This window comes from Bufo gargarizans, chromosome 2, assembly GCF_014858855.1.
Source record: "Bufo gargarizans isolate SCDJY-AF-19 chromosome 2, ASM1485885v1, whole genome shotgun sequence".
NCBI classification, from domain to species: domain Eukaryota; kingdom Metazoa; phylum Chordata; class Amphibia; order Anura; family Bufonidae; genus Bufo; species Bufo gargarizans.
This window is the reverse complement of record NC_058081.1, coordinates 625,230,721-625,245,271: the sequence shown is the minus strand read 5'-3', so window position 1 is coordinate 625,245,271 and position 14,551 is coordinate 625,230,721. Positions and strand designations below refer to the sequence as shown.

The 14,551-nt window shown below is 44.0% G+C and overlaps 1 protein-coding gene across 2 annotated transcripts in view; it reads left to right on the top strand.

The window, feature by feature from the left end:
* Positions 1-14,551, top strand: part of CAMTA1 (calmodulin binding transcription activator 1) — a 63,623-nt gene that overhangs the window by 35,150 nt on the left and 13,922 nt on the right. For both annotated transcript variants that reach the window (XM_044282130.1, XM_044282131.1), the window contains exons 3-8: positions 2,109-2,305; positions 5,253-5,331; positions 5,511-5,826; positions 6,737-7,230; positions 10,199-10,386; positions 12,505-12,751. In XM_044282130.1, the coding sequence (XP_044138065.1) occupies positions 2,109-2,305; positions 5,253-5,331; positions 5,511-5,826; positions 6,737-7,230; positions 10,199-10,386; positions 12,505-12,751 (1,521 nt within the window). The remainder of the gene's footprint in view (positions 1-2,108; positions 2,306-5,252; positions 5,332-5,510; positions 5,827-6,736; positions 7,231-10,198; positions 10,387-12,504; positions 12,752-14,551) is intronic.

Here is a 14,551-nt window from a genome sequence, read left to right as displayed (position 1 = left end):
ATCTCACCTGGCTGCGTGGACGCTGTGATTCCACCAGCCGGAACAGGCGAAAAACAGAATTTGACCGGCACTGATCTCTCCTCTGGCTATCATCCAGTCTTCTGCACAGCCTGTGCTACCACTTGCTGCTGTTGCAGCTGGAGCCTGCACTACCACACCTCTGCCACTAGAGGCCACCAAGCTGGAGCCAACTCTGAGCCAGCTACACGCTGCCCGATCACTGACGGAAACACAGGAGTCTGCACTTCTGCAGCTCCGTCACTAGAGGCTGCCATTGCACAAGCTGGAGTCGACTCTGAGCCAGCCACACGTTGCCCGATCACCGAAGGAAGCACAGGGCCGCCATCTTGACCCCGCCGACTCGATGGAAGGAACCTGGGCATCTCTCCCCCGCCGGGCAAGGTGAGTCCGTCCTGACCAACCTGCCGAACCTGCTCCTGCATCCCCGCCCAGGGTCCCACCTTACCACAGGATTCCTCCTGGCACATGACCGCCTGATACTATTGCTCCTACCTGCAGTGCGTGCCGGAGGGTCCCCGGAGGGGCTCCTAACCCGGCATGCCGGAGGCCTGGCCTTCGCGGCTGGCTAATGGGGGCATCTGTAGAGGCCGGATCCCCCGACCCTGGCAGCAAGCCTGCCACTGAAGCCTGCAGCCACTCCTGACCCCTACTCTCCGCTGCCGTCCGGAGCTGCGCCAGAAACACATCAATTAACGACATCACTGCAGGTACCGAACAGCCACTGAAAAGGAGGTGCAGCAGTTCTGACAATGGGGCTGCTGCAGATCCGCTGTCCCTGCAAAATGGCCCCTTTTCTCACTCTTCCCACCCCTTTTAAAACCTTAACCCCCTCCCTTAATGCAACGCCCACACTTACCTACCAATTAACCCCATAACTCCCTAACGGCTCCACTTCCTCCAAGCCTCTGTCATGCCAGGCCTCTCCCAAGGCTTGCAGCCCTAAGTCCGGCCTGTACTAGAATATAACTACTATTAGGGTTGCACCGAGTATCGAATCATCGATACCCAATCAATACTTTTCTACCGGTATTGATTCGATACCGGGATTTGCCCTTTACCGCGCAGCCTAGTATCAGAGAACATGGAGCAAGCTGAGATCCGCGGCAGTTAACCCCTCAGGTGCAGCACCAGTATTAAGAACATTGGTGGCGCAGTGCACCACAGCCCTAGGCTCCCCAGTATTAAATCATTGGTGGCAGTGGCAATCATTGGTGGCAGCGCAGGTCCTGCAAGAAGAAGAAAGAAGATGATAACGGCTGTGCGATCAAGTGGATGAGGTGAGTCATTTTTTTTATTATTTGTTAACCCTCAATAGACATTTTACTTCGCATTCTGTATTAAAGAATGATATTATTTTCTATTATAACCATGTTATAATGAAAAATAATAAAATCTACAGAACACCAAACCCAAACCCAAACTTTAGTGAAGAAGTCCGGGTTCGGTTCTGGGTACCAACATTCAGTTTTTTATCATGCGCGTGCAAAACGCACTAAAACGCTTTGCACTCGCGCTGAAAAAAACTGAACAGTGTAACGCAATTACAGACAAATTGCATGCGAACTCGTGCGGGTTTCCCTGAACCCGCCCGCAACGCATCCGGACTGAATCTGGCATGCTCGTCTGCAAGGGGCCTAATAGAGCTACTAATGTCCTCTATGTACAATAATATAACTGCTATAATACTGCTATGTACCAGAATATAACTACTATAATATTGTATTGCCTTCTATGTATAAGAATATAATTACTATAATATGTCCTATGTAGAAGAATATAACTACTATAATATTTTATTGCCTTCTATGTATAGGAATATAACTACTATAATACTGTATGTCCTATGTAGAATATAACTACTATAATACTGCCTCCTACGTTCAAGAATATACGTACTGTAATACTGCTCTATGCACAAAAATATAACTGCTGTAATACAGCTCTCTGTGTTGCATATACTAACTATAATATAGCCCCTATGTACCATAATATAACTGCTATACCGGATAAGAATATGGAACTGAATTTCTGTGACCATGTCTATACACCTTGGCCAATCATAATGACATTTTTTGTGTTTTGCTCAGTGTGCCACTGGGCCTGGCTCCATAGGAAGCTGTTTTGAGAGTCGGGTGGTGGTTGTGTGTGAGAAGATGATGGGCCGGGCCTGTTGGGCAAAATCCAAGCACCTGATTCATTCCAAAACATTCAGAGGAATGACCCTGCTTCACCTCGCTGCTGCACAAGGATATGCCACCCTCATCCAGACACTTATCAAGTGGAGGTAACTAAGATGGTCCAAGATTCCTGTAAAGTAACTTGGAATATACTGTACTGTAATATACAAATCAGAGATATCACATATGCAGGGTGAATGCACTGTATGTTATACAGTCCTTCTAGTTAAATTAGATAAGGGACAACTGAGATTAACTAGAATAGGATTACTATTTCGTCCACATACCAAGAGCTATCAATGCAAGTTGTAACCTTGTAGTAGGGTCCATAGTGCAAATACTGCCACCTGGAGCAGGGATGGCCAACCTGAGGCTCCCCAGCTGTTTCAAAACTACAACTCCCAGCATGCTTACGCTGCCTACAGCTATCAGCCTACATCAGGCCATGGTGGGAGTTGTAGTTTTACAACACCTGGAAAGCAGCAGGTTGGAATAATGTGAAGGTGCTCATTTATTGCACACTGTGAAAGAATGGTGGCATTAAAATTACATGTCAACCTTTACAATGTTTTTTTGTACACAAAGTCTGTAATTAATACAATTTCTTGTTTTATGGTCTTTTGATAATGTCTCATTTTCTTCAACTATGTTGTTTATAGCTTTAACCTAAAAAATATTGGCAGTAAAAAGAAAACTACTCTAGTACTCTACAAGAAATAATGGGGGAAATTTATCAAAACTGGCGTAAAGGAAAACTGGATTAGTAGCTCATAGCAGCCAATCAGATTCCACCTTTCATTTTCCAAAGGATTGGTTTTGATAAATCTACCCAGCTTCTTTCACTTCTATTGGTTGCTATAGACAGTAGCACCTATTAACCAGCTGCAGTAGGTGGTCTTTACAAAAAGTCAAGTTAAACTTGGACATCTGTCTGAATTTAAAAAGTTATCCCATGATTAATTAGAAAAATTAAAATCAGACGTCATGTAGTACCTGACAATCTCTTTCTAAGGGCTCTTTCACACTTGCGTTCTTTTCTTCCGGCATAGAGTTCCGTCGTCGGGGCTCTATGCCGGAAGAATCCTGATCAGTTTTATCCTAATGCATTCTGAATGGAGAGAAATCCGTTCAGGATGCATCAGGATGTCTTCAGTTCCGGAACGTAAAGTTTTTTGGCCGGAGAAAATACTGCAGCATGCTGCGCTTTTTGCTCCGGCCAAAAATCCTGAAGATTTGCCGCAAGGCCGGATCCGGAATTAATGCCCATTGAAAGGCATTGATCCGGATCCGGCCTTAAGCTAAACGTCGTTTCAGCGCATTACCGGATCCGACGTTTAGCTTTTTCTGAATGGTTACCATGGCTGCCGGGACGCTAAAGTCCTGGCAGCCATGGTAAAGTGTAGTGGGGAGCGGGGGAGCAGCATACTTACCGTCCGTGCGGCTCCCGGGGGGCTCCAGAGTGACGTCAGGGAGCCCCAAGCGCATGGATTACGTGATCGCATGGCACGTCATCCATGCGCATGGGGCGCTCTGACGTCACTCTGGAGCGCTCCGGGAGCCGCGCGGACTGTAAGTATACCGCTCCCCCGCTCCCCGCTCCTACTATGGCAACCAGGACTTTAATAGCGTCCTGGCTGCCATAGTAACACTGAACGCATTTTGAAGACAGATCCGTCTTCAAATGCTTTCAGTACACTTGCGTTTTTCCGGATCCGGCGTGTAATTCCGGCAAGTGGAGTACACGCCGGATCCGGACAACACAAGTGTGAAAGAGGCCTTACAAAAGCTAGAACCAGCCCTGTACCTCACATGGATCCAGACATCTCCCCAATCATTGCTCTGCTAGATTTATATAAAGCTGACAGCTCAGGAGGCGTGTCCATTCAGTTGGAGCTAAGGGGGTGTGTCTCAGCTCTTCCTATCACAGCTCAGGAGGCAGTTGAAAAATGAAACTGAGCATGTGCGGCCTTCTCTGTGAGCTGGTCAAAGAAATAAGAAATAAAACAAACAGCAGGTGGAACTATACAGATACATTCTAGTGAATAACATTTGTAATTACATGCAATTACAAAAATATTTAGATGCAGGTGCTGGTTTGAAACCTGTAGAATATTTTTCATGGGACAGCCCCAAACATTCCCAAATACCCCTTGTGGGTCATGGTTACCTGTTGATGGAGGTCCTCTGCTTGTTAGTAGTGTTGAGCACGAATATTCGAATATCGATTTTTTTTTTTGCGAATATCGGCGAATATTTCGAATATAGTGCAATAAATTCGATATTTCGAATATTCTTTTTTTTTTTGGGGTTATATTTTTTTCTTTCCCACTTCCCTAAAGTTGTTCTTACCTGTCCTTAGGATTCCTGGCTTCCTGGCTGCTCCAGTCAGTGCCCGTTGCCGCTTCTGCCGACTTCCGTGCTCATATTCGCTAATTCTACCAAGCCAAACATAGTAAACCAGGTCCAAGTTGAAATCGCAATTGGATTATTACAACTTGAATTAATCGAATTGCGATTTCAGCTTAGCACTGCTATATTCCATATTAGGATAGAATTAACGAATATTGAATTAATCGCATTGCTATTTCAATAGGAGAGTAGCCTTTAAGTTAAAATCGCAATACGCGATTATTTAAATCGCATATTAATCGCAATAACTAGAATAATGACAAATATTCGATTTTGACTAATATAAAATGAATATTCTATCGAATATTCGTGAATTTGGTCGAAATCGAATATGGCACCTGCCGCTCATCACTACTTGTTAGCTGATCAGAACAGCTTGACATGAAGGTTGCACACTGTAAGTAATAGGTCGCATCAACACTCTACATAAATTACTGGAGTAAAGGCAGCAAATAGAACCCAAGATTTTTTTTGTGGATGAACCCCCCCCCCCCCCCCCCCCCACACACACACACACACACACACCTCCCGGTATCTGTGGGCTTGCCATGTTTGGTTATATTAGAAGAGACATCCTCAGAGAACTCTTCTGTGTTATAATTGTCAATAACCATGAGTAATGGCATTTTCCATCTCTGTCTACAGGACAAAGCATGCTGACAGCATTGATTTGGAACTGGAGGTCGATCCTTTAAATGTTGATCATTTCTCATGTACTCCTCTGGTAAGAGCACGATCCCTAAGCTGCACCAATATCTTTCTGTCTTATGCCTCATTCACACTTGCCGCACCTCAATCCCGGGTGGAGCATCTACAATAGCACACAATTCCTATTCACTACAATGCAGTGACCACCACGTAGAGTGTGATCCTGACACCATCTTATGCTCTCTTGTTTCCCAGATGTGGGCCTGTGCACTGGGTCACACCGAAGCTGCAGTAGTGCTGTATAAGTGGGACCGACGGGCAATCTCCATCCCCGACTCTCTTGGCAGACTCCCTCTGTCCATCGCCCGTTCCCGGGGCCATGTGAAGCTTGCCGAATGTCTAGAACAGTTACAAAGAGAAGAACATTCTCAACTGGGGCAAAGTGCACGATTACAATGCTCCCCTGGTGCTGAGGCCAGCGCCGACAGCTGGTTAAACCAGTGGCAGAGTGAGGCCATCAACCCACAGGAGACTCAGAAGGGCGTTACAATTATTTCAAATGCCAATGCAGGTAAGAAGGAGGAGAAGGTGATGGCAAAGGATGAGATGCCAAAAAGCAAAAAGTTATTTTTCTGCAAGAAATTTGATAAGGCTCCTTGAACCTCAAGACATCAGCTGTTTTCGCTGGGGAAAGTTTAATTTAGTCTTACATTAACTCTGCAGCGGCCTCTGCTGGGGAATTGTAGTATTACATGTCAGGTAATAGAAGGAACGACCAGGTCTTCACTTTTACTTAGTGTCTTTCCACCCTCACTCATGGAGGGGGGAGGGGGGGGAGGGTACCAAGCAAGAAAAATGTATACGACATATGGACAAGGTTTATGTTAGAGATTTTGACACAAATCTGCCTAGTAATACAAAGCAGTGCTGTATCTCTGGGCACACTGGTCCTTCAGACGTCTAGGAAAGCTGGGCAGAAACGCAGCTGAAATGGCAGCCATTGTGGTTTGCTTCAAGATGCCCGCTGTAGTTCTACCAGGACTATATGAAGTTTAGTAGATGCTTCCACTTACGAAGGATCAGCAATGTGTCAGATATGTATGGGCGGCATGACTGTGCCAAGCCCACAGAACAATATCTGCAGAGTTTCTGCCACCATTCAGGCATCAAAACATTATTTTTATGGGTAGTAGTAAAATGGAAATGGAAAATATAAAGCTGTTATCTTGAAAAGAAAAATGGCGAGTTAGAAATTCGGCTTAATTACCTATAGAGTTTGATTAATCTTTTAATTCCGAGTCAACAAAATATTCTCTAAGAAACTGTAATGAGTCTGCCTCTGTCTCATAATTTCTTGATACTGAGGCATTATAAAATGTAGTGGATAGATAAATAGTCAGATACACAGATAGAGATAGATAGAATGGATGGTTATTTTATTAATTTATTCATTTTGATACATCTTTGTTCATTTTTTACAGAATTGAGAAGACCAAGATCAGAGCCCTCTAATTACTACAGTACTGAAAATCCTAAAGATTACCCAGCTGCTAAAAAACACAAGTTGAACCCTGAATATTTCCAGGTTAGGCAGGAGAAGGTGATTGCTACAGCTCTAAGCCTGGAGCAGTCATCCATCAGGAAGCAAAGCTGCAGCTCCAAGCAGCCAATGATCGAATCAACCCACGGGGAAGAAATGCGCCACTTTGCCAGAGAGCTTCCTCAACGTACTCCGGATACCTCCGGATACAGAGCAGGACTGAAGTGGAACCAGAAGGAGCTCTACATGGGCCAGGTCACAGGAACATCGAAGGCTTCAGGACTGGGGAAGGATATTGTGGGGCATAGGCTGCGACAGAGGGAACAGATGAGTGTCTTAATGATGTCTGAGAGGGAAATGGTGGATGCCGATCTACTGTCTTACAGAGAAAACATGGAGAATGATGAATGCTTACAACACATGGATGAGCTTCAGGTAAGGACCAGGTTCTTGCACATGAAGGAACTTAAAATGCCCACCTGACCTATAGAGTAGACGAGTTCCTCTTTTATTCTTTGAGGAAATCTAAATATTGTATACCAGAGGTCCCTACCATATAAAAGAAAACAATACCAGAGGTCCCTACTATATAAAAGAAAACAATCTACAACTATGCACCCACTTGCTTTGAGCATGACTTGCCACCACTGCTCAGTACTATGTTCATGAAACATCTGGAGAACCACTGAGGCAGTAATGTTACCATCATAAGCAGCTTACACCAACCTTCTCTCATATAAAAGATTGTGTCCACATGTAAGAGTAATCACTTAATAATACAAGATAATGAAAGCAAAGCACTCGATCAGCCACTATTGAAAAATACCTGTAAATGCAACTTTTAATCCATACATAAAAACCAATAAAGCTCAATTTGTCATCGATGGACCCTCACACTAAAAAGCAGTTGACCAGTAGGCAAATCCTTTAAATTTATTGCATCATAGATTGAGACAATTACAGATGTGTTAACCTGGGCTCTCGTCCAGCCACACAACACCATGGGTCTTTAGACTCCAGCAGAGGTCAAGCTCCCAGTTGTCCTCATTTGATCAGCACTTACATGGAATGCTCTTAAAGCTGGAAGCGGCTAGAGACTTTTTCGGGGGGGGGGGGATCGCTGGAGACACACACTTATAGGTCTCCACATTCATTATAGAAGTTGAGGTTATATAACACCAACCAACCTACAAATAAAAGCCTGTACAATATTAAACATATAGGTTATTCGTCTGTTAACCTGAGCTAATTGCATACATAGCAATTCTCTTAGATTCACCCCCTTTACAAGTGGGATTGTTCTAAGGAAGGCAGTGGAGATTTAGAGAACATTCACCTGCCATTTTGTCAGCAGACTAAGACTGTTGGAGTACACACATCTCATAGGGTCCCATAGTGGAACAGGGGCTTTGTAAATGTAGCACTCATTCTAAACACCATATTTCTTAATGCATTTACAACTGGTAAAAATACATTGATATATCTGCTTCCCTGCTATTATAAAGCTGGCTGCCTGCAGCCACCACTAGGGGGAGCTCAGTGCATAGGAATGTATCCAGTTACCATTTACTGGAAACGGGAATCATATATATCTGCTTCCCTGCTATTATAAAGCTGGCTGCCTGCAGCCACCACTAGGGGGAGCTCAGTGCATAGGAATGTATCCAGTTACCATTTACTGGAAACGGGAATCATATATATCTGCTTTCCTGCAATTATAAAGCTGGCTGCCTGCAGCCACCACTAGGGGGAGCTCAGTGCATAAGAATTTATCCAGTTACCATTTACTGAAAACGGGAATAATATATATCTGCTTCCCTGCTATTATAAAGCTGGCTGCCTGCAGCCACCACTAGGGGGAGCTCAGTGCATAGGAATGTATCCAGTTACCATTTACTGGAAACTGGAATCATATATATCTGCTTTCCTGCAATTATAAAGCTGGCTGCCTGCAGGCACCACTAGGGGGAGCTCAGTGCATAAGAATTTATCCAGTTACCATTTACTGGAAGCTGAAATCATATATATCTGCTTCCCTGCTATTATAAAGCTGGCTGCCTGCAGCCACCACTAGGGGGAGCTCAGCACATAAGAATGTATCCAGTTACCATTTACTGGAAGCTGGAATCATATATATCTGCTTCCCTGCTATTATAAAGCTGGCTGCCTGCAGCCACCACTAGGGGAGCTCAGCACATAAGAATGTATCCAGTTACCATTTACTGGAAGCTAGAATCAGATATATCTGCTTCCCTGCTATTATAAAGCTGGCTGCCTGCAGCCACCACTAGGGGGAGCTCAGTGCATAAGAATGTATCCAGTTACCATTTACTGGAAGCTAGAATCATATATATCTGCTTCCCTGCTATTATAAAGCTGGCTGCCTGCAGCCACCACTAGGGGGAGCTCAGTGCATAAGAATGTATCCAGTTACCATTTACTGGAAACTGGAATCATATATATCTGCTTCCCTGCTTTTATAAAGCTGGCTGCCTGCAGCCACCACTAGGGGGAGCTCAGTGCATAAGAATGTATCCAGTTACCATTTACTGGAAACTGGAATCATATATATCTGCTTCCCTGCTATTATAAAGCTGGCTGCCTGCAGCCACCACTAGGGGGAGCTCAGCACATAAGAATGTATCCAGTTACCATTTACTGGAAGCTGGAATCATATATATCTGCGTCCCTGCTATTATAAAGCTGGCTGCCTGCAGCCACCACTAGGGGGAGCTCAGTGCATAGGAATGTATCCAGGTACCATTTATTGGAAGCTGGGATCATTATTCTTTTTTTTTTTTACATTGAGCTCCCCTTGGGCCGCAATAGCAGTTGTGTGGTCTGCCTTCATTGAAGGAATGCTAATGATTTTAGATATTAAAGGTAAAATGCTGCCCTCTCTCCTTCCAAAATTAGAGACGGAGAAATTGATAGGAAGTACTGTATAGCTACTAAAAAGCTGCCACCTACAGTCAGAGAATGGTCCTTACCATCATGGATAGTGTACCCCTGTATTTAGTGATTCATCCTTTCTACTTCTCTTGGACAGACAAAGTTATGGGGGTCGTTTAAAGGTTTACTAGTGTACAGAGCACTATATAAAACTGACGGCACTTGCACAGAAACGTGGCACGTCCTGAGCTCTAGCAGTTAGTATTTAGTGCACTGCAGTGTTGGGTATTGATTGGAGATAAAACTGGTCTGGGATTTGAGCCCTGGGGCACAGCTTAAGAGGAAGCGTTTCCAATGATTTCATGTCCTGCCAATGGGTTCAGTTTATGTGCTATATTTTCAGCATTAACACAATCAAACCATACGTAAATCCCTGCAAAATGGATAGCTCGTCCTTACCTGCACACAATGTAGAGCTGAATCTCAAGAGATTCCCTTGTCTTTAATTCAGGTGAACATGATGAATCTGGCAGAACAGATCATAGAGGCCACACCTGACCGGATCAAGCGGGAGAACTTTGTGCCCATGGAATCTCCACTGACAGAGAGGGCAGACACCGCAGCGCTTAGCACCACCATGAGCTGGCTGGCCAGTTATCTTGCTGATGTTGATCACTTACCTAGTGCTGCACAAATACGGTATGTCATTACAGGAATGGGACATTGTATTCCCATCAATATTGGTAGACTGGTTGTTAATTAAATACACTCCTCAACATTGAAATTGCAATACCAAAAAGGACAAGTCATAAGGTTCTGCAAATCCAGGTGATAGCATGTGATCTGCCAATGATTACATTTTCCAAGCACCTAGCTCCAATCTGTGGCATGTGGGAGGGGAGTAAAAGCCAGCATGAAAGTTTTCTAGCGACATGAAAATTCTAAAACCAGATCAGAAGGTGTGTGATACCTCCTGTTTGTCGACGTGCCAGTTATTGCTACTTGTCACAAACTAAAGCCTCTATTACACTGCATGATTTTTTGGCAGATAATTGCTAATTAGCATTTGCGTGAACGCTCGTTAGCGATCATCTTGCAGCGATTGCCTGATGAATGAGCAAACACTCGATCATCGGGCAATCCAGATCTTCAGACATGTTAAAAAATTATTGTTTGCAGGCTGCGGATCGTGGTGTCTAATAATGATCTGCCACCGGCAAACCACTATACAGCATGGGGACGAGCGATGGCATTAGCGATCACTCCTCCCCGTGCTGCGCAGAAGATCGCTGCATGTAATAACAGCAGCCTCCTCCATCAGCGAACAAGCGATTGCCGGGAGTGAACGCTTCCCTCCTGACAATCGTCTGCCACGTTGGACTGTCTAATACAGCCTGAAGAGGGACAGAATCCTTGAACTGTGAGATCTTGGTTTATCAGTCCGGCAGATTGCTATGTGTCTAGGGTAAGATGTCAGCACTGTTCAACATTGAATATCCCTGTGGTTGGGAGAACTAGGATGAACTGGAATGAGAGCCAAAGGTGCATGTTGGCAAACCCATAAAGAGGCCTTCACAAAGGAACATCACTCTGGTCCTACTCCCAGGATTGTTGTGTGAGGTGGCATAAGGTACAGTAGCCAGACCCCTCTAGTCTTCATTTCAGGTATACTGTCAGATCAGTGTTACGTTGATTTGGTTGTAGAACCAGTGACACAGCCATTTCTCCAAAGTGTCCCTGGAGCCGTTTTTCAACAGGACAGCTCCAGGCCACATGTTGCTTGTGCTACTGTGAGCCACCTGTGTGGCCTAAATCTGCTACCATAGTTTGCAGCATCTCTAGACTTGTCTCCCGTCAAGCACATCAGGGATGTCATTGGTCAGCGGTTTCAAAGGGAGATGCCAACAGCAGATCTTGATGATTTGCGTGCCTAAGTGCATTCAGCGTGCCAGATGACCATTATTTCTCAGACAACCATTAATAACCTCATTCATAGCATGCTAAGGCGTGTAAGTGCGTGTATTTCTGCAGGTGGAGCTCATACTCAATACTCAATAAATCTATGTTTTCAATATTTTGTTTACTTGTCTTAATGATTTGCATATCATTAACAATATCGATCCTGCGGTTTCCATAATCCCACAACTTTTCCTTCTTGGTGTTACAATTTCAATGTTGAGGAGTGTATATATCAGAAGATACCCAGGTTATATCACCATGGTTCATATCACTATATACAAGAAGGCATATAGCTTATATACACTGTATATGTATATAATCATATACCAGAATATGCCAGGTTATACCAGCCTGGTCCATATCACTATATAGAAGATGTATAACTTATACCAGCAGTACATATATAATTATATACCGGAGATACCCAGGTTATACCAGCATGGTCCATATCACTATACAGAAGAAGATGTGTAACTTATACCAGCTGTACATATATAATTATATACCGGAGATACCTAGGTTATACCAGCATGGTCCATATCATTATATAGAAGAAAATGTATAACTTAAAATAGATGTACATATATAATTATATACAGAAGATACCCAGGTTATACCAGCATGGTCCATATCACTATATACAAGAATATGTCTAACTTATACCAGCTGTACATATATAATTATATACAGGAGATGCCCAGGTTATACCAGCATGGTCCATATCACTATATACAAGAAGATGTATAACTTATACCAGCAGTACATATAATTATATACAGGATATGCCCGGGTTAAACCAGCTTGACTAATACCAGTGGCTTACTCCATTTTGGTTGGGGTTATTGTCTTCTTGCACAGGTCGCTGTACAGTGAACCACTGACTCCTTCCTCCAACACCAGCTTAAGTCCTGCGTGTTCCCCCATGAGTGAAACAAACTTTGAAAAACCCAGTCTGCCCTCTGCTGCTGATTGGTCAGAATTTCTCAGTGCGTCCACCAATGAGAAGGTGGAAAATGAATTTGCCCAGCTGACCCTGTCCGACCATGAACAGCGAGAACTCTACGAGGCGGCCAAACTCGTCCAGACCGTGTTCAGGAAGTACAAGGTTTGTCTCATTTGTTTTCAGAGTAATATACGTTGGTGCACCCGGCGCCTATATCCAGCACCTATACAGTACAGTCATGGCCAAAGAGAATGACACAAATATTAGTTTTCACAAAGTTTGCTGCTAAACTGCTTTTAGATCTTTGTTTCAGTTGTTTCTGTGATGTAGTGAAATATAATTACACGCACTTCATACGTTTCAAAGGCTTTTATCGACAATTACATGACATTTATGCAAAGAGTCAGTATTTGCAGTGTTGGCCCTTCTTTTTTAGGACCTCTGCAATTCGACTGGGCATGCTCTCAATCAACTTCTGGGCCAATTCCTGACTCATAGAAACCCATTCTTTCATAATCACTTCTTGGAGTTTGTCAGAATGAGTGGGTTTTTGTTTGTCCACCCGCCTCTTGAGGATTGACCACAAGTTCTCAATGGGATTAAGATCTGGGGAGTTTCCAGGCCATGGACCCAAAATGTCAACGTTTTGGTCCCCGAGCCACTTAGTTATCACTTTTGCCTTATGGCACAGTGCTCCATCGTGCTGGAAAATGCATTGTTCTTCACCAAACTGTTGTTGGATTGTTGGAAGAAGTTGCTGTTGGAGGGTGTTTTGGTACCATTCTTTATTCATGGCTGTGTTTTTGGGCAAAATTGTGAGTGAGCCCACTCTCTTGGTTGAGAAGCAACCCCACACATGAATGGTCTCAGGATGCTTTACTGTTGGCATGACACAGGACTGATGGTAGCGCTCACCTTTTCTTCTCCGTTTCCTGATGCCCCAAACAATCGGAAAGAGGCTTCATCGGAGAATATGACTTTGCCCCAGTCCTCAGCAGTCCATTCACCATATTTTCAGCAGAAGATCAATCTGTCCCTGATGGTTTTTTTTGGAGAGAAGTGGCTTCTTTGCTGCTCTTCTTGACACCAGGCCATCTTCCAAAAGTCTTCGCCTCACTGTGCGTGCAGATGCGCTCACACCTGCCTGCTGTCATTCCTGAGCAAGCTCTGCACTGGTGGCACTCCGATCCCGCAGCTGAATCCTCTTTAGGAGACGATCCTGGCGCTTGCTGGACTTTCTTGGACGCCCTGAAGCCTTCTTAAGAAGAATTGAACCTCTTTCCTTGAAGTTCTTGATGATCCTATAAATTGTTGATTGAGGTGCAATCTTAGTAGCCACAATATCCTTGCCTGTGAAGCCATTTTTATGCAACGCAATGATGGCTGCATGCGTTTCTTTGCAGGTCACCATGGTTAACAATGGAAGAACAATGATTTCAAGCATCACCCTCCTTTTAACAGGTCAAGTCTGTCATTTTAACCCAATCAGCCTGACATAATGATCTCCAGCCTTGTGCTCGTCAACATTCTCATCTGAGTTAACAAGACGATTACTGAAATGATCTCAGCAGGTCCTTTAATGACAGCAATGAAATGCAGTGGAACGTTTTTTTGGGATTAAGTTAATTTTCATGGCAAAGAAGGACTATGCAATTCATCTGATCACTCTTCATAACATTCTGGAGTATATGCAAATTGCTATTATAAAAACTTAAGCAGCAACTTTTCCAATTTCCAATATTTATGTATCTCTCAAAACTTTTGGCCATGACTGTACACCTGTGTAACACACAGAGGATTGCTTTGGCTGATGCATTGTAACAAACACTCAGCTTTATGACAGGAGGATGTAAGGCCTTATTTCATGTGCACTCAGTCTATGTGGGGGCCCACCGACTCCCTATGTTTCTGTGTTATGTAGCTGTAGCATGTGGTGCTATATTATGCCTCTGTGGGGCGCTA